Genomic DNA, 21,677 nt, shown 5'->3' with positions numbered 1-21,677 from the left:
CCTTCCGTCCTGAATGTAGTCAATACATTATTATGTATTCAGAAAAAGGAGGCTTAAAAGAGTCAATCTCTGTGGGAGCTGCAGGCCTATAAAAACTGCTCTTTGAGCAGTGATTTGTCAGTTTTGTTCCTGCTCTCATTCCCCTCTGTCTCTAAAGTTCCTGGGTACCGCCATATCTATTGGTTCCATATCTATTCGTTGTCCCACATGCTAATCATTCTGACACATTCACGTAACACCAGTGTCCGTGCTTATTCCATGTTAGTTTCCGATTCCAAGTGATAAGTGATTTTGGGTAGTGTAAATCAAATTCGATCAAATTCTTATTTTCCTTGTTAAGTTTACCTGTGACATTAATGGGGATAATGCATGAGGAGACAGCTTGAGAATCGGCATTTGTCTTCTGGTCTGAGGGCGGGATGTTTTCCTTTGACCAGTTGGTCTGTTTATCTTGGGCTGAGGGGGCACTGTGGGTTAAGGCCTTGGCTGTTTGGCCTCCAAGGACCTCACCACTTTCACTTTTCTCTGTCGAGGTAGCCTGGAGGAGACACAAATAAACATTACACGTGTTATAGAACTAGAAAGCTGCAAACTGGTGAACTTTTTTTAAAGGCAAAAGGCAAAAAAATAAGACACACAAACACAATGGTTTAAACAAAACAAATTCTTGATACCTTTCTAATCCATGGAATGAAGATGCAACCTTCAATAGTGTCAAGTGAGTAAAAGCACTCAAACTATGAACACAAAATACAACAAACAAAATTAAATAAAAACATTATACCATGAGTCATCAAAAACAGAAAAAAAAACAAATATCAGTAAATAAAATGATGTAAAATAAAATCAAAATGTGACAAATGAATGAGGAAAAACCTTAATCTTTCAAATATTTAAGAGTAGATGTCCTTTCTAGTTGCTAACTTAATAAACATCTTTCTCACCTTCCTTTCGATTAGTTTTATATCCTCCTCTCTACCAGGCCTCTCTTGTGGCTTAACGAAAAACAATAACAAAAAAACAATGTTTTTTATTTTGCTGACATAGCTAAATTAACACAATATATTCTAACTGTACCTTTATTGGGATTTCTTACCTTTCTTTCTGTGGTCTGGATCTCTGTTTCTTTCACGGTCCTCTCCTTCAGATTTGGAGTAGAAATCAGTGTTACAAAACAGACAAACTAATCACCACAGGTTTGTGGTTGTATTACATCACCCAATTGTAATACAACCACAACTAAACTTACCCAAAATATATAACATCAGCTGTTGAGCATAAATCGTTAAAATATTTCCATCCCACCACTCTTATACAGTGGCAGCCCCTGTGACTTAGTTGCTTTTAACAGAGAGGTACTTGACAGAGCCTCTACAGCTCGGATAAGGAATGGAGTTTAATTTATGTTTGTGAAAAAAAGCTCCTTAATTTAATTGCAGCAATGTTAAACCCATGAATTGTGCAAACAAATACTCCTGGACTTATATATTTACTGTGTAAATTGTGAAGCATGTCACTGTATAGCTCCTCTAATAAAAAGGATGTGTTAATAATTATGAGTCTAGCTTGTTGTACTTTTTTTTGTATGCCAATCAATCTCTACAACAGATCAACATTTAGACTTGATATAAACATAAAAAAGTACCTTTCACTTTTTGACAAATACAAGATTTTATCCTGGATGGCTGTTATTAAAAAAATCTTCACCGGGCTGAAAATATGCTGTAAAAAGGAAAGTAGCCGCATGCAGTATCAAACTCTTCATGATACTCTAATATGTAAAAACACAGACCTTTCTTGGTTGATACTCCAGCTCTCGTTCTCTCTCTGCTCTCTCTTGCTGCATGACAAAATTAGAAAAAAAGTCAGTTTATTAGAATGCATTTTATATTAATCTGTAGTCAAAAATATGACTTTGTATAAGGGCAATAAGGGCAATTACAATTTTCTCTAAGAAATATGTACAATTCAAAATATGCACAAACCCACTATTTACTATTGAAAATGCTTCAAGTTAATTTTATATAAATGTAAGTTGACTGCATTTAAATTTAACTCCAAGGTCTTAGTCATATAAGGTTTGAAATTAAAATTTGCATCAACATTTACTTTTTCTGTCAGTTTTTTCCTTGGCCCAATGATTCTGTGATATGAAGCCTCTTTCCTGGACGAATGCATTGCAAGAAGTATTGCTGTCATCAACTTTTTGAACTCTGTTTTTCTTGAACATTGAACATATCCTTGGCTAAGTGTCTTTGTGTTTAGATGTGTCTATTTGCTTTCTTTGTCTTTCTCACAGAAAGTACTCCTGGGCACATATTCTGTATTTAGCTGTTTATTGACAAAGTAAATAATACACCTATTGCTTTTGTTTAAATCCTGTAAACTCTCTTTTTATCATAAAGAATACAGGTGGCTCACTACTTCTCTGTTTTCTCTTTGTCTCCTTCCATTTATCTTAAATCCCAGTTAATTGATGCAGATGGCTGCTCTTACTAAACCTGATTCTGAAGGATTTCTCTGGCTGTAAAAGGGAATTTTCCTCTGATGAGAAATTGCTCAAAATAGTCAATGCAATTGGTAGGGGAACCTCAGATAACTTTTTACCAACTATTAAGTAGTTAAGTTATTAACGTATTGTATTATAAATTGGATTGAATTGGACTGTATACAGTTGAGTATGAAGAAATCATTAATTGGAATTTAACTTAGATCAAGTTACATTACTTATGATTAATATATGAATAGGACTTCTTTGTCTTCTGAATTCCCCTGAAATGACCTTTGTTGTATTTCTGCTGTATGTATTTTACATACAGCAGAAATCATCTGACTTAGACTGAAATAGAAACCTCCAGGTTGGGGTTGTTCCTGATTATGAGTCTAATAAATCCCAGAGGTACCTCTTAAGAAGCAAGTTCTATTCCTTTTCAGTAAAAGTCTTACCGCTCGCGCAAGCCGACTCCTCTGTTGCCGCCGGATGCTATGCGGGGAGGGAAAGCTGGGCATGGGTGGTGCCACCGAGATGGAGATGGTCACCCTGTTTCTCTCCCGAGTTGAGGAAAGCTGATGCTGTTGTTCGTCTGTGAGTCAAAACACCAACATGAAAACTGATCACCTGTAAAAATGCACAGAATATGTCGCCGCTTGTCTCTTATATTGCTCTCACCTCGATGCAAAGCTCTGAGACTCAGCTGAGCACTTCTGTGGAGCTCCTCCAGACACGGTGGTCTGGTACATGGGTGAAACACATTGTGTTGCTGGTGCCATGGCGCCTGATAGTGCCCCGACAGCTTGCTTTCTATGTCCAGGTTTGACACCGCTAAATGGAGAAGAGGCAGGGACAAAACAGAGAGGGGACACATTAAAGGGGAACACTGTTTCTTTTGGTGATTAGAAGCAGCAAACCATCATTTCCTAATGTGATGACTGAAATGGAATAATCACAGACAAAATAAAATTATTTTTTGTTGTTTTGACAGTCCCCTCCCCTTTACATCATCTTGTATAAATGAATAAATAACTATTGGCTTATCCTTTCTGCCTTACATATCTATTACATATTTACACATAAAGGAATAAGCAATGTTTAAATCCTCAATACATAAAGCGCTAAAATGTAATAATCTCATCACAATGCATTGAGTTTTTTTGTGAGTTTCTCAGGTCCTGCGGATGTCGTCTGCACAGAAAAGATGTAAGTAAACTTTATTTACATAGCACCTTTCACAGGATAAAAACTTCAAAAGTGTTTCACAATAAAAACAACCTCGAAAAATGCTAATTAAAAATATAAAAATACAGAAAGAAGATCAATCAGCATACATACAACACATGTATGTATACATCTTTTCTCGATGTATACATCTTTTCCTGTATTTTTTGCTGGTCAAATAAATGTTGCAAGAACATTAGGTGCCAGCAGGTGTCAGCAAACCCACCCATGAAACCCACACATGCAGATCACTGTGAATATCTGCCCCTCATGTTTGGTTATTATGAACATATATTATTGTAGGAAGACAAAAGCCCCTCTGCCATCTTGAATGTCAGATACATAATAGTCTCCATGGTAGGAAGAAGAGGAAGAGGAGGACTGATTATCCATCCCTCTTATCTTCTCTCAAAACTCCTCTGGCTTTATTTATGAGTCCTGTATGCCCCTCTTTTAACCTGATATTCAACATGCAGTTGTGTCCTTGAAAGCCATGTTGTACATCAGTAGCCAAGCAACCTTTCATTGCTCATCAAGGCTTTCATTTGCTGCCAATTAAATCAGTGAGCTCACATCAACAGCTTTGGGTTGATTGAAACTACAAGGTTAGAGCGGTTCATTTACACAACATAAACAGTTACACGCTGCCTGCCCTAAAGAGTGTCACGTTCACATTTCTTTTACATCCAGCTACAATATATATATATATATATATATATATATATATATATATATATATATATATATATATATATACAGGGGTTGGACAATGAAACTGAAACACCTGGTTTTAGACCACAATCATTTATTAGTATGGTGTAGGGCCTCCTTTTGCGGCCAATACAGCGTCAATTCGTCTTGGGAATGACATATACAAGTCCTGCACAGTGGTCAGAGGGATTTTAAGCCATTCTTCTTTCAGGATAGTGGCCAGGTCACAACGTGATGCTGGTGGAGGAAAATGTTTCCTGACTCGCTCCTCCAAAACACCCCAAAGTGGCTCAATAATATTTAGATCTGGTGACTGTGCAGGCCATGGGAGATGTTCAACTTCACTTTCATGTTCATCAAACCAATCTTTCACCAGTCTTGCTGTGTGTATTGGTGCATTGTCATCCTGATACACGGCACCTCCTTCGGGATACAATATTTGAACCGTTGGATGCACATGGTCCTCCAGAATGGTTCGGTAGTCCTTGGCAGTGACGCGCTCATCTAGCACAAGTATGGGGCCAAGGGAATGCCATGACATGGCAGCACAAACCATCACTGATCCACCCCCATGCTTCACTCTGGGCATGCAACAGTCTGGGTGGTACGCTTCTTTGGGGCTTCTCCACACCGTAACTCTCTCGGATGTGGGGAAAACAGTAAAGGTGGACCCATCAGAGAACAATACATGTTTCACATTGTCCACAGCCCAAGAGTTGCGCTCCTTGCACCATTGAAACCGACGTTCGGCATTGGCACGAGTGACCAACGGTTTGGCAATAGCAGCCCGGCCGTGGATATTGACCCTGTGGAGCTCCCGACGGACAGCTTTGGTGGAAACAGGAGAGTTGAGGTGCACATTTAATTCTGCCGTGATTTGGGGAGTCGTGGTTTTATGTTTTTTGGATACAATCCGGGTTAGCACCCGAACATCCCTTTCAGACAGCTTCCTCTTGCGTCCACAGTTAATCCTGTTGGATGTGGTTCGTCCTTCTTGGTGGTATGCTGACATTACCCTGGATACCGTGGCTCTTGATACATCACAAAGACTTGCTGTCTTGGTCACAGATACGCCAGCAAGACATGCACCAACAATTTGTCCTCTTTTGAACTCTGGTATGTCACCCATAATGTTGTGTGCATTACAATATTTTGTGCAAAACTGTGCTCTTACCCTGCTAATTGGACCTTCACACTCTGCTCTTATTGGTTCAATGTGCAATTAATGAAGATTGGCCACCAGGCTGGTCCAATTTAGTCATGAAACCTCCCACACTAAAATGAGAGGTGTTTCAGTTTCATTGTCCAACCCCTGTATATATATAAAACAAAGTAAGGGACAGTTACTTTAACCAATTGTTTCCCTTTGTAAGATGCCATTCTTGTGGAATTTTGGCAAAATTCCACAAGTATAATTTTAGATTTGGTAGGATCAAGTCATTAGAGGGCATTTTTAGCATTAAAAAATAACACTTTGATATTTGGTTTAATTTTAATGTATTTGTCAAGTAGCTCGTGACATGTTTTTTTATGGCACAGTGGAGTTATTGTGATTCTTCTTTTTCAATGACATAAATTTAAAAGTGAGATGCTTCAAAAACTGCTATCCTATTTGCTTCATTTATAAGTTTTCCCTGAATGCATCTTTTTACCAACAGGCAAAAATCTAGAGAATATCACACATCATATTAATCACTGTATCAGTGACAAAAAAGGTGTTATTCCAAAATATAAAAGCATTTGTAATAGATTTTACAGATGATTCGTAACAATTGTAATGTTGCCGGGTGGAATTTTGAGCCTGCTTTATCCAGAAATGTAAGGTGTGGATTTAGCAGCTGCCTGGTAAAAATTACTTTCAGTTTGAAATCAACACTCTCCATAGTAAGGATTGAGAAGCCATTTTTAGTGGTGGGATATAGAAAGCAATATCTACTAAATAATTAATCAGTTTCATTTATATCTAATCCCGTGGTGCTAAAAACAGGTCAGAGTAAGATACAAACAATAAATCTTTAACAAAACCCTGGCAAAAACTGGCTTGCCTATTCCCAACTCTATCTATCCTGCACTTCATCCTCCGTCTCAGCATTTAATATTTAGACACAACAGACCACAGATCTATGCCGATTTAATGGAGTCCCTTTCCTCTTTTCTACCTATCATCTTATTGCTGTGTGCCTCTAACTGTTTCCCCCATCCTTGTGTTTGCAGGTGCAGTGTCAGCAGCTTACACTGTCATCATTAAGACTTGCTCTGAGCTCCAGCGGCAGCACACAGAAAGGAACAGCGAAGAAAATAACCAGATTTAAAACTGAAAAGAGAATATTGTAGGGCTCAGTTGCTATTGTATGAACTGAAAATGTATTTTTGAGCCAAAAATGGACGACAGCACTCGAGACAGACAATTGATTGACATCTTTAAATTCATGCAAGAAAATATGCAGCCATTATAGAAAATGGTCTCTGTGCTTTAGCAATATAAAGATCAAAGCTTTGAGAGGAACAAACACAAAAGAAACACATGAGCAAAGCAGCCGAAGTACATACTAGAGGAGAGGAACGGAGGTATAAAGATGGAGACAGATGCAGTTACTGTTTAATATATTAGCTTCAATCTACAATATGCTTGACTGCGTCAAAAAATCTGTTTATCAGTAACTAAAGCTTCGGACCAATTACACAAAACTGGCACAGTAATACAGCACTCTTAATGCTTTCCTGCAGTTATAACCCGTCTACTTTCTCTAGCTGTTTATCAAATTATTCCATCATTTCATATTTATTCTTATTCTGTACATCATCTTGCCGTTCTTCAGTCATTCCAGACTCAGTCACAAGGCTTGGTTTATTTATTTTTGACCACTGATCATTTACCCCACGTTATCTCTGTGAAAGTGTTTCTCTAAACGTGCTTAAATGTTCATACCTTTAAAACTGCAGTAGGTGAAAACTCGAAGGGCCATTGAATGTTATGTTCATCTGAAACTATTAAATCATTTGTGCAAGGTGTGTTGACACCGAGTCTCATACTACCACTAAACACAGGTAGTAAATAACATATCTTCCCGAGAACACAGCGTAATACAAAGAATGCAAACAAAAGTGGATTGTTGATAACATTTAGGTCTTAAAAATAGTAAAAAAATTACTGTATACATTTCTAAAAGATTTTTTTTAACTGATTCAAACAGTCAGAGATTTCACCAGTCAATCTTGACTATAGCTAACTATAGCTTGTTGGAGCTGCTTTTTTTTTAAAAAAAGCAACAAATTAACTATATTTTTCAGTGAACATTATTTTTTTCCATTAAAGATTTTGATTCTGTACATACAGCGGGTTACACTACAAGACAATGAAATTGCAGCAGATGTAGAGAACATCATATTGATGCTCAGACCATTTCCAAATCCTAATTGAGCTTCCGCAAACTTTCCATTTTCAAATTAAATGGCGGATTAATATCAATACGTCACCAAACTGCACGCCCTTATAGTAAGGAGGGTTTAAATTTAACACAAATGTATCTTCTTTAAATTTGTATTCTGTAACATTAGTATGCCTGTTGCCTTGTTTTTCAGCTTTCTTATAAAATGTATTTCTGGCAACACCTTGAGATTTTCTAATCAAGTGTTTTGCTGTTAGAACGTTTCTTTTTGATGTGCCCTCTTTCGTGCTAGTTTGGATTCTGTCCATAAATACTGACGTTTAACGTGGTCACAGAGAATGAAAGTGGCAAAGACGGAGATTGCATTTACTTTGCTTCAACAGCCTTGGCATTACAAATTAAATCATGGCACGATGCTCAGCTCACAGCAAGTCAGTCGGTGCAGCTCCTTAGTTTTATTTAGAAGACGAACTGTAGTTTATGACGAGTTGTGCCATCTAACTATAAAAAGATCACAACCGTGTACCATCCTCCATGACAACTGCAATGAGAACACAGATTTACCATTGCCTATTCTCTTTCTGGCACAGCTATATGATCCCCCCCAGTACAGATATGAGTGAATGTAAGTCATTAGTGGAGAATGTATTAGGGTGTATCTGGGTCAGGCAGCACACTCCCTATGGCAGTAGCTGCAGAATCTTGTCATAGCAGTCAGCTGTTATATAAGAAACACTAGCTGGCTGCAAAGGAAACCCTGCAGTACTCGGCTTCGGCCACATGTGTATGGGCTTTTTCCCCCCAAGGCATACCTTTATCTCTACATGTTGGTGTTTTTAATTGCAAATGCAGTTTCAGTGTTATCAACAATGCACCACCTTAAAGGTTCATTCAGCAGACACTAAAGACTTCAATAGTAGAATACATGATCTCAGAGGGTCTCATCTGTATCTCAATGTTCTTCTCTGATTCGTCACATGCTCTATATGTGTGTTTACGCCACGTGGCACACGTTGATGCGCTTCTGAGTGACTCTGTGTTGCCTTATTTTAAGACAAAAACAAAACACGATGACAATGACAATCTTATTAATTATCCACTAGAAATACTGCTGGACAGAAACATCTCGATACGTTGTGGACCTAAAATATCAATAGATTTTTACCCCCTGATTTACAGATTTACCTTTCATTTGAACAATTATAAGGATTTCTGGTAAAACATATAAAATGCAAGGAAATCATATTGCAGCAGCATAATCTCACGCTGGATTGAAAGGAAAAAAAACTGAAAAAAAATTCAAAATATAATCAGTCAATTTGAATTTATTCAGTGGAAAATTATGTCCCACTGAATAAATGTTCAGTAAATAAACAGTTCCTATAAAATAACTGTAATGTCAGTGTTCTTTGGGATTCCTACTTTTTTAAGTGAATTAGATTGTCTAGGAACCTTTAAACAGTAATCCACGACTTCCTGTTTTCCTGAGGTGTAAACATGACGTGGACATGACATTATAGTAAGGCAGATTAGTGTTAGAATCTGGAAGTCATGAAATAGCTGCTTATCTAAACTCCTTCAATGATTCAAAAAAATATTTTCAATAGCTGGAGCTGTGACAAATAAGACTTGACCAGGAGCCAAATTTATCTTCCAATGACTCACAGTCAGGAGGACTCTGGGAGGTCGCAAACAACAACAACAAAAAAGCTGCAGACATTTTGGAGCACCCAAGACTCCAACAGCAATTTATACTAAGGCTTTTGTAATCATTATCAACCAGGGTGTCAATAACTGTGGATTGTGCTGCATATATGGCTCTATATTAAACACCTAGCTATGAAAAAAACAACAACAATCTATTATATTTAATCTCTCAAGACTTTTTTTTTAAAATAAATCTTAAGAGTCGGTACAAATTTGCTTGACCATGCACCCCCTTTGGAAATGTTTAAAAAGTGCCGATCATATTTTGTGGCATATTTTTAATCATGGTTCAATTTATAAAACCTTAATGTTAGGGAATGACACGAAGGGCTGCTGTGATAAACCTCCTCTAATACTTCATCCACACAGAATCAGTCATATAACAGAGTAACAACAAAGCGGCATCTCCCACAATATAAAGGTATTTGACATTCCAACACTAACGTGAACTAAGGAAGGATTAAAATGTTACAATATAGACGGTACCTTTGGACTGCACAGGGGCACAGCCCAGACCAAGGCAAGCCAACGCCATGATTAGAAGCCGTCCGCTCTCTCTGTCCCACAATTTCTGTTTTCTACGCAGCCCCTCCTTTCTTCCTGCAGAATCCCTTTCATCTGTTGCTCAGCACCATTGCCTCCTGTACTCCCGCAGAACTTGCGAAAGCATTCCCGTGCAAGTCCAGCATCCAAACTAACAGCATCTGCAGACACAGACCCTACCCCTTTGCCTCCTCACCCACCCACCTGATTCCGTTCCCCATTCATCGAGTCCATCATTAAAATAAAACATGTTTTTTGTTTTCCCCTTTATCTACACGATCCTTTTTTATGGTTACATCGTGCTTTGGTGGGAAGACAAACCTATACTGCCTCACAAACTCAATTTTTTTTGTATTTTCATCTTATTTGTCCCACTAGTCCCCCCATCCCTCCCCCCCGTCTGCGTGGGTCAGATGGTAGAATCCTGCCTGTGCATGGCCTGTCACTGACCGTAATCTCTTTATGATGCAGTAATATGCGAAGGGAGGAGGCGATTCAGCCTCAAAGTATTAATGTATTAATCCACCACATGCTGGGAATATGTATCGCATGCTCCAGCCTTCTACTGCTGCCACCTGAGAGTGATGACCTTAGAGTGGGTTTATGCAAAACATAAAATGATTCAGAGTTACAGCTGCTGCTGATCTTTAAAACAAAAAGGATGAAGAAATTAGAAGAAGAAGAAGAAGAAAAAGAAGGAACACAATTCTAAAGACTATGACCTATAAAGATTTTTCAGTGTTGCAATCAAGGAAACTTTGTTTCGGTTTACTCCGGGTGAAGGTATAAATTCCCATGTGGTTGCAAAATAAACAGCATGAAACAAACATCGAGAGGCAGGGAGAGTGTAAGAGCACCCTGCCTGGTAATCTGCTGTAATCTGGAGCTCTGGCAGCTCACTGACTTTGGAGCAGAGCTGCCAGAGCCCGGCGGTCCGCTCGAGGAGCTTTCAGCCTCCCGCCATGCCCAAAAAAACGACACAGACCAGCCAAGTCTGCACACACATGGGTTTGCACGCTTCACCGCGGCGGTCAGAATCAGCAGGCAGGAGAGAAGATCACTGTGAATTTTAAATGTGCATATGCTCCTTGTGGTTTGTCTCATTTATTTACAGCAGATTTCCTCAACAGGACTGCAGGGAGTTTGTTAATAGCTTGTAGCCCCTGGGGTTGTTTGTCAGGTTATAATGTCTTATGAAACAGCAATGCTGGATCACAGACATTTTAAGCACGCATAACCTGTGACTCCTTGAAAGGATTTGATGGTTTTATTATTGTGACTTTACATGTAACTTATACAGTTTTTCATCTGCTTGTACGGTTAATGTAACAGTTTTAAGCTGCATTCATTTTTTTTCCTAATCTTTTGATTAGATGCTGCCGATAAGAAACTGATGAAACATCTTGTGGTATCTATTCCCTCAACACATACCCTCCATAATAAAATGAACGAATCATTCTTGCTGACTGATCCCTGGTGGCTCCTTTTTTCGTTCTGCCATCCTCTGCACCACATTCATGTTAAACACTGTGTGGCCATTCTTATTAGGCTGTGAGAGCTTTCTTTAATGTGAGTCACAGAATACGACAGCGAAACTAAAAGGCTTATTTATAGCCCCCTTTGTGTCACAGTGACTCTGAGTCAAAGTAAAATATTACCAGGACAACAGGATTATTTTCTGAAGCTGTTCTCCATGTTCCCTTAACTTAAATATTCCTTAGAAAAAAACGCCTCCTCTACTGCCCCTTGGTGGTGCAAAGGGACAACAACAGAATCTAAAACAATGCTGTACTTGTGGATTGACAGAAACGGTGCAATCGAGATATTTGTAAGTTCAGGAGCAGTTTTTCAGTCTGGAGACGTGCGTCCAATTAAATTTGTTTGCAAACCCATAGAGTAGCAGCAGGGGATGCCGGAAAGGAACAAGCCCATTTCTTTCTCAGTAAATGTGTGTCTGAAGTGACTTTCAGCACACAATTCACTAAACATGTCAGTGACAGCACTGTTAATCCACACAGACAAAGAAAAAAAAAACCTCTATACACCTGGTTATGTGTAATAATGTTTAACGGCACATGAAATAAGTATTGAACACACACAGAGAGAATGAGCTGTAAGCCAAGAAAATATCGGAAATCTGTCCGTATCTAGGAAATCTTGCCTCCTATCAACACCAATGAATATTAGCTTGTTTAGGCCTAACCGATGGCCCAGAAGCATTTCATGAAAGTAACGAGAACTTTCAAGAACGTTCAGACCTCTTCAGATAATTTCTGAACTAAAAATTAAACAAAAGAGTTTCCTAACAGGCAAGGAGTACTCCTAAGGCCTAGAATTAGCAGGTACAGTTTTCTTTCCGAATTGTAAAGGAGGAACACTCAACAACAGTGTTCTCATGGCCAACTCACTGCACAAGACTCCAGTGCTGAAGTGAAAGCATGTTGAAGCTCATTTTACGCTTGCTGGGGAAAAAAAAATCAGTCAAATATTGGGGGAATATTGTGTAATCAGAGGAGACCAGAGATCAGAGTCACTGCACACACAAGATTTGAAGGAGGAACAACACCAAGTGACTTGTTTTAACTAGATAAGGAAACCAACAAAATGGGCTGGGTTGGGTCTGGCCCGCTAGTAAAAGCTAAATAAATGGCAAGTAAGCTAACTCTATGCTAAGTTAATAAATTGCTAACCTGAAAATCAATAGAAAGACAGCAAAACTCACTATTCAAACTCACAACTCACAACAGAGGCACGAGATGGAGAAGCCTTTTTTCCATACAGCGGCAGAGCTGCCGACATGTCAGTTGCTCCAAGTGACATCACAAAAACTTCTGAACCAATAGCAATGCTGATTCGAAATTCAATGCAAGACACCTTGCGTTGAAACTTGGGAGGACGCCACAATGACGGTTTTAGACACAAAAGCAGGATTTTAACAAATATGCAGTAAATTGTCAAAATAATCCCTAGGAAATGTAAACAGCCCAGTGAGACAACCACATTAATAGTTTATTAGCAAAAAAAAAAAAGCTGATTTGGGGCTGAGTTACTCTTTAAAGAGACTGCATCAAAAGGAGCTGCTTCTAGACACACATCAGAACAGGGGCAAAAGAGGGGCGGAGGGACAACAATAATGAGTAATTCAGACCAAAGCATTGCAGTTCCACTTTATATAGACCACAACTGAATGATTTCAATGTGAAAAGGAGGCATTAGAAAGCAAGATATGTCCCATTTAAAACAGACTGTATTCAGTAGCTAGAATTAAAGGAAAAAATACAGCTGAAAATGAAAGACAGCAACAATAAAAACAGAAAAACCATCTAGTAAAGTTTTCTACATTGTCCAAAGTTGTGTATGCACTAAGAATACAAAATGTAAGAAGAGACTGTGAGGGGACACTGTAATTACTCTATTTAGGTGACACATGGGAAGTTAGATACACTGGTAAACCAATTATTGATTTAAAAATTAAAATAATATTGGTGCACCAGTCTGTGTGTGAAGAGTTCAGGCCAGTTTACCAAATAAGGAAGAACAAATACAGTAGTGTAATGGGGCAGTCTTGATGAGAATCAGAAGATAAAACAAGGGTGGCTTTTCCATTATAGTAATCATCCCAAAAACACAGCCAAATGAACTCTACCGGTTCCAAATAAAGAAAGCAAAACTGCTTTATAGCTCCTTAGACTGAATGTCAATTTTCCAACTATCCAGTGAAAAATCCATGAAAATGACTGAAAATCACAGAGCATATAAGTTGTCCTCCATTATTTGAAGGCAGTGGCAGAAATCAAAATCTAACCTCAGCAATAAATGCTACATGTTTCTTCATACAGGAGAAACCTTTTAGTTCTCATTAGTCATATATTCTTGCTATTGTTGTTTTTTTGGGCTGACTGGGTTCCACCCTCTATGCTGCTCCACGTTGTTAATTGGAGTGAGCAGATACACCAGCCGTTATCAGAATTACCTCCACTCATTCCACCTGTTACCACACCTTTAAATACTTGTCTTCCACAGCCACTCTCGGCAAGATTATCTTCGAGCTTTGAGTGAGTAGCTTGCGAAGTGTTTAGTGAGCATCGCCTGTTCTGACCGCGTTGTCTGTTTCTGGATTCCCTGTTTGCTTTGCCCTTGCTGGGTACCTCATACCACCTTTTAACTCTGGACATGACCTGGACTGTCTTTTGACCTGGGCCACGTTCACACTGCAGGTCTTGATGCTGAATTCCAAGTTTTCACTGAAACCAGATTTTTTTGAGGTGTCCGATCATGCTACTATTAAATGCGACCGGAATAAGATGTCTGTCTGAACCGTTCAAGACCGCAATCGGATTTTTTGGGGGGATGAAAAGATCTGAATTGGGCTATTCACACGGCTGGCTGCCTTCTCTGTTTATGACTCCTGCCCGTCTCACAAATCTGTTTTCTACTCCAGCCTATTCTGCCTCCTACTGTGAGACGCCTGTTCCATTCTGGACATTTTCCTGTCTGCACCTGGTTTTGTTTTATTGTTTTATTATTTTAATAAATCCTGTAAGCGTAACACTGTGTCCGGCTTGAGTATCCGGTTTCCAGTGTATGAGCGTTACAGTCATTACCAAAAACAGCTTTTCTACTAAGCCCCCAATCCCCCAAAAAGTGTGTGTTTTTGTCCCCTATAGCGAGTCGACTTTGGTAGTCTACTGATTAGCATCAATACCATCATGCAAAACAGATATGGTGCAATGCAGTTATAAATAAAAAAAAAAAAAGATTCATTTTCTTGGCAGAAACCTAATGAAAAGCACAAAGAATGCTTCTCCTCATGGCTAAGAAGCTCAAAATCGTAAAAAATTATGGTCATCCTAACATTTACCATAGTACTGTAGGTGTATTTTTTACATTATCTCCAAAACCTATAATCTGAGATCACCACTGTACGGACCAGCATCAGGTGAGTGGGAAGATATGCCACTGTCATAGCGATACTGACAGCAGTGAATGTGTGTGTGTGTGTGTGTTGTGTTGTGTGTGTGTGTGTGTGTGTGTGTGTGTGTGGGGGGGGGGGGTTGCTGATCGAACCATCTTCCACCAGCATTATCATTACTCCACCCCTGTATTTGTTAAAGTATACATGTTTGTAAAAGCTTTAGCCATGTTGGTGGAATGGCACAAGACAAGCCATCGCCCATGTTATTTTTAACTGCGTGTCTCCATGGAAACCGCCGCATATGCAGGGAAGGGGTGATCTCCTGCTGAGCGTGTGTTTTGGAAGACTCCTACCACTGGACATGGTGTGATTGTCTGCAAGTCTGCGGCTGTATGTGTCTGTCTGGGTTTGTTTTGGAGGGAATCTTATTTCTCAGTTAAGCCATGCAGAAGAACTGTTATTTCTACTGGTATGCTACATGCCTGCACGTCTACTGAACTGTCGCATCCCAGAGCATGAGAAATGGACAGCTGAATGTATAGAGACAGGGAGAAGAGGGCTGAGACATTTGCTTCTGAGGCAAAAAGGTGAAAAGTTTTAAACTTCTTTAAAATGTAAGTTGGTGTGTTTTAACGATCCTTTCATTTTTGCTTTCACATATGGGTCATTGTTTGTTTTTGTTAAAGAAATTGTCATGCCTTCTACCCCTTTGCCTTAGAAATAATGATGGTTGATAATCAATGCTTCAAGCGGAAAAAAATATCATATTTTTCAGACTATAAGGCTCACTAAAAATTCTTAAATTTCTTCAGAAATTTATTGTGCGCCTTATATGTGATTACCGATGTGCTTACTGACCAATTTTATGTGGTACAATTTATTTAAAAAATCTGTTTAAATGTGTAAGTTTGGTAAGCAATGAAGCCACTTTGCTCATTGGATATTCGGAGCATTACGGTACACTTTGTCACTACCTGATCGGACCCCTGAGCTGTCTACAAGACTGCCTGACTGTAATATCTGAACAAGAAGTGCATTCATGTAAAGGCCCCCACATTCTTGGGCGTAGTTCACTCTGCAGAGGTCCACGCGTACTCGAGGCGTACTCAAGGTGGCCTCTGCGCGAACTCTGCGCATATAGGTACGTGGTGTCACATTACAAACTTCTCGGCAGCAAGAAGTTTTTACATCGAACTGTTTTATCTGAGACACCGAGCTTGATACGCTGAGCTGCTCCAAGCAGGCGATCGCAAGGACGCGCAGCATCACAGTCCCTCTCTATTCTCACTGACAAGTGGGAGCCAGCTGGAAAAGAAACGGCTATAGGTGCTCTGCTAGCTAATCACACATTTCACCATCCATTCCGCCGCTTTGTCCCACTGGCAAAAAGTGTGGGAATTGTAGGACTTTGCCACAAGAAATGTAGGAAATAGTACACTCGACAATGAAGGGTAAAACGTCTGCAGAGTTTCTGCGTGGAGTCCGCCAAGCTCACTGTATGCACACACTGTACGCCCAAGTATGTGTGAGCCTTTAGGCAGCCTGTGCCCAGAGTATGGGCTAGCAACAATAAACCAAGTAAGGTAATTCAATATAAAAGCTATAAGTTTATTTTGGCCTTATGTTAGAAACAGGGCAGTGTAGTCCAACTACTCTGTCCTCCCCAAAGAAATGGGTAGCTCTCCTGCTCAGGAGACAGTTGTGTATGTGAAAGGGTGAAGTGATATTACACACTTGGGAAGAATATTTAGGGCGCCCTATCATTCAGTGCGCCTTATGTGTGGACAAAGACACAGAAAGACACGTTAATTAACAGTGAGCCCTATAATCTGGTGCAGTTTATGGTCCAACTGGCACCCCCCCTCCTCTTTTTTTTTGGGGGGGGGGGGCAACAAGAGTAAATAATAACTACATATTTAAAATAAAAATATGTAAAGCAAATATTTGCTCAAGAAATAGATCTCTCCAGTCTCTCCTCCATGAGCTCAACATGTAACTGAGTAGTGAAGAAAAGGTACCTAACCTACAGGTGATACTTTAACAAAGTCATGAGTTGATGAATGGAAAAAAAAAATTGGCAACAGGAATGTTAAAAAAAAAAAAAACAGTTTTTCACTAAAGCAACACTAAACTTCTTTGAACAAATGAAAAACCTAAAAAAATATAAATGCAAAAGCTACAAAGACATGAGAACCGATTCGATGTTCAGCCTGTTACATCTGTACTAATTCAACAATGTTGTACTCTGAACAGCAATGTTTAAGTCTGTTCATCTAAAATAATATGCAAACATTCAGTAGACTTTGAGGATCTTTGGTTTTAATGAGCTCCTCCTAATGAATCTTCTTCAGGAAAACAAAACCTATCATGATCACATTGTTCAGTTTCCTCTAGAAAGTCAGACATTTATGATGTCTTTAGGGGTTTTCATCAAACAAAAACATGTGAAAACATGACAAAATTAAGTGTTATTCTAAGAGTCCTAGTTCTGTGTTACACTGCCCATTGTTGCATTTTATTCATTGTACTTTTGTTTTCCCATTTCTCAATAGCAAGTGTTGTACATCAAGGCCATGGGTTTCTGATGAGGCAATTTTTTAAATCAACAAATGGACTACAATCTGTACACTATGGAGAGGTCGGCAGGCTGGGGATGCTGGTAGAAGTCACAGTACTTCTACCAGCATCCCCTGGTATGCTGAGGAGTAAAATGTAGAAGTGCTGGTACTGCGTAGTGGTCCATAATGGCCCACTTAAAGCACTTTTGATAATAATAATTAATAATTTACTGTATGTGCTCTTATATACTGGTCACACAAAGTCTAATTTTATCCCACAGTTTGGCTATGAATCAGGCTTAACACTTGATAAGCGGATTGTTAAAGTCACTATCTCAGCGGGTTATTGACTCTAACTTCCAATACAGTCTCAGTGTTACACCATAGAGGGCAGGACAACATCTCATGTACTACTTTAAGGGTTTTATAATTTACTGCTGGAGGATTTGTTATCATAGTCACTATACATCATTAACCAATGTTCTCAGCAACACATATATTTGAAGTTATTACAACTATCTGTTGTCTAAGTGATTCATAAATAGTTTAGAAACAATCACACAACCTTTGAAGCAATGGCTGATGGGAATTTTAGGCTGGTAATTTTCTGACTTCCTGCAGGCTGCAGCAGCTACTTTTGCTGGATTGCTAAAGCTATCTTAAACAATCAGGCACATGGATAGATTCAACATAAACGTTGTCATTTTTCATTTCTCGCATCTTCTGTATCTTGCTACAGGTCACCTGCCTGCTGCTGTATTTTTAAGCTTGGTCGTCTGGTCTAAATTCCTTAAAGGTATAAAGCCACGTTCTATGCCCATACCAAAAAAATCCAGTAGATTATGATAAAATAAAGCCATATACTCCGAGCGTCCATCCACATAGGCTTTTTGATTATTTATGAGCCTAAATTGAACCCCAGCAACAGGCACAATGAGTTGACATAAACAGACATCTATCGGAAGTACTGCAGAACTATTAGAAAGCCAGATGGTCGCCATTGGCGCAGCTACTAGATAAGTCCTGACCAAGCTGACCGGGCTGTAATGCCTTGCAAAAACACAACAGAAACATCTTCTCGCACCTCCTTACACTTGATCTTACTTAGACTTTTCTTTTTTTCGCAACTACGCTGGGAATTCAACACTCGCTCGCCTCCATTGCTTCGGCTTGTTGACCAATTGTACGCATGCACAGCGATGTAACCTCAGTCACATGATGTTGTAATGGTAAATATACACAGAAAAGGCTATAGTTACTAAAAATTTAGCAAAAACAAAGCTTAAAATACTACGCCAGCAGGACATGATAATCTTTCAGAAAAATGTTCACTAACGTGAATATGTACGGTTACAAACATACACACTGATCTCTCTGGTATCCCACATCATTGAAATATGTATGTAGCCCCAAATAAACCCAAAATGGAATTGGAATGATCACAATTCAGACATATTTTATAAGAGAATAGATGTGATACTAACTTTATTTCGTAGTATATATTTACTGTGTATACACTTTTCCTGCAGTTTTTATTCGGGTGGTGCCCCAGCACCCCTATTGACAAGCTGTCACTGATATTGGATATTAATTTTAATAATGACAAAATTGTGGGTATTATAACTACACCAGATATTCAAGAAAATACATTTTAAAATGTTCAGCAAAATCTGATAATAATGTAATTTCTGATAAGTGATTTAGATTATCCTGAGCAGTATCTCTGTAGTTAGGCTGTTTTAGCTTAGGCTGCTGTAGGACACACTGACCACTTTCCTTCACTTTGCTACATACTCCTACTACTCTCCCATTTTGCATTATTTGCAGTTATTTTACGTTTTTTACTTTATGTTATCTCTCTCTCTCTTAGCTTTGACACCTTCCAGGAGGGGGGCATTGGTTGAGCTACTGCTGCCAGCAACTTCATGTTCTACTATAGATGATGCAGTTGGCCCTGTCTGTCAGCATTTAGCCCTGTTTCTCTTGTAGACATAGTTATTGGGTGAGGTTTTACTGCGATAAAGTGTATGTGCAGTAAAATCCTCTAAATTTAAAACTTGCTCAAAGCTTATCTGCTTGGCTGCGGTTCTTTCCTAGATGAAGCCACTTTTACTCTTCTTTCGCATAGAAAGCACATCGGTATCAGTGCTGCTCTGCTCTTTTTGTGTGTCTCTGCTCTGCTCTGTCTTCTCAACTCCCCAGAAGTTAGTTCCTGGGAGTTTTCCTCTCCAATGCCACTACATGCATGCTCGGTATAAGGGATTGTTGCAAAGTCAATAACACAATGCAAGAGACTGTACACTGTCGCTATATGCTCATTGAGGAGTGAATGGTGCAAGTCAATGACTCGATACATCCTGCTGGGTTTCCTTGAAAACTTTGTAACCAAAACTTTGTAACCAATATGTCTGTATGATTAGATTTTTAAGTTTTTCCTCATTTTTGTTGTTGTGGACCAAGTTGCACAACATCCATTATTCCAGGCTCAAACTCAAGGCTCTGTTCATTCAACTTTGACTGTTGGTTATTTATTTTTTAGTGTGTCTCTCCTCTTTTATGTGATAATTAATAATCAAATATAAAGGGGTTTTTGCACCACAAATTATTTAAAAAAAGTTCTGTATTCTTTTTCTCATTTCTGAATGTCTCAAACTGCCATTTTAATTGGTGTAAAAAAATTTGCCCAAGGTAAATAGACACTGAGCTGCACTTAACCTATACAATATTAGAAATATTAACAGAATATTCAATAATGTTGGTTAATTTCATGACATAAAACTGGAAAAGACCTTTAAAACGTTCTGTAAAATAAAATCAATTTCTCATGAGAAGCAAATTAGGGCTACTTGGCATCTATTTGTACCTAAAATTACTACAATTGCACATGGGCATATCACATCAGACACATATGATTAGACACCATTACTCAGTATTTTAAAGGAGGTTTGTCCCGTTTTAAACCTCAGTCATTTAGTCTGGTGCTCCTGGTTTTTGAAGTGAGAGTGGAAACCATGGTGAGATCAAAATAACTGTCTGAGGCCTTCAGAAAGATGATTGTTGGAGTTGATGAGTCTGGTAAGATATTTTTAAAGGACTGAACACATCCATGCCACTGTATAGAAAATTATGTGGAGGACTTTCAAAACTATTGGTATGCTCAGATCTGGCCATCTAAGCAAGTTCACCTCAAAAGCAGGCCGCAAGATGCTAAAAGAAATCCCCCAAACACCCCAAAATAGCATCTAGGACCAAAACCGGTAATTGATGCTTGCTGTAATTGATGTAAAAATGCATGCCTCTACAATCAGAATGAGTCTGCATGGGAGTCGTGCCAGAAGGAAAATTTTGCTTTCTAAGAAAAACATTAAGAGTGGACTGAAATTTGCCAGAGAACCATGAGTATAATGGGTTTGTAATGATCTACAGACAAATGAGTCAAAAATTTATTATTTGGATGCCAAAACAGAGGACACCCCAGCCCATACCAAACAGCCTTTCCTGGAAAAGAACCTCAATGTTACACAACAGGACCTGCACAGTTAACAACCACAGAATCCCCCACTAGTTCTACCGTGTATCAGCGGGGACTTGGGATAAATTGTGATACTGTATGTACAAAAATTAACACTGAAGCAGCACTGGACCCTCAAATGTCAAAATGACCCAAAAGCTACCAGTAAACTGGCTGAGAACTAAGAAACCGTGAGTCCTGTGCCAGGCCTTGATCTCACTGAGATGCTGTGAGGTGACTTGAAACAGAGTTTCAAGCCACAAGTTAGGAAGTTTGCAAGTTAGGAAACCTTGCAAACAAATCACAGCTGGCAGTGAGGCATGGGGCAAACATTCCTCCAATCATAGTAAGAAATGTAATAGTTATAAGAAGCATATCAATGAAGTTAAAAAGGCATGTAAGGCTAGCTATAATAGGTAAGGTGTCCTTTTTGCCCAGTTAGAAACTGCATTTTTGTTGATAACTTCTGTTTGATTAGCAAAATAAGGATAACACAAATAATTAACTTTCTTTTCAAACGGAAACAAAATATTCATTGAGATTTATTTCCTTCACATCCGTATATACAGATAATGCTGGTTGATAAAACCTGCAATAGTATAACTATTTAGGGACACAGTAACGCTAA

General features: G+C 38.9%; 1 protein-coding gene across 4 annotated transcripts in view; it reads right to left on the bottom strand.

The window, feature by feature from the left end:
* nhsb (Nance-Horan syndrome b (congenital cataracts and dental anomalies)) overlaps positions 1-21,677 on the bottom strand; it is a 63,830-nt gene that overhangs the window by 10,585 nt on the left and 31,568 nt on the right. For 2 of the 4 annotated variants that reach the window (XM_036136111.1, XM_036136112.1), the window contains exons 2-8: positions 3,170-3,322; positions 2,947-3,083; positions 1,793-1,840; positions 1,097-1,141; positions 945-995; positions 675-737; positions 346-538 (exon numbers count right to left, since the gene is read on the bottom strand). In XM_036136111.1, the coding sequence (XP_035992004.1) occupies positions 346-538; positions 675-737; positions 945-995; positions 1,097-1,141; positions 1,793-1,840; positions 2,947-3,083; positions 3,170-3,322 (690 nt within the window). Of the gene's footprint in view, positions 1-345; positions 539-674; positions 738-944; positions 996-1,096; positions 1,142-1,792; positions 1,841-2,946; positions 3,084-3,169; positions 3,323-10,008; positions 10,270-21,677 lie in introns of those variants that run through there. The other 2 variants (XM_036136114.1, XM_036136113.1) reach the window with 2 other exon arrangements.

The sequence above is a fragment of the Fundulus heteroclitus genome, chromosome 4 (assembly GCF_011125445.2).
Source record: "Fundulus heteroclitus isolate FHET01 chromosome 4, MU-UCD_Fhet_4.1, whole genome shotgun sequence".
Taxonomy (NCBI): Eukaryota; Metazoa; Chordata; class Actinopteri; order Cyprinodontiformes; family Fundulidae; genus Fundulus; species Fundulus heteroclitus.
This window is presented reverse-complemented; position numbering and strand designations above follow the sequence as displayed.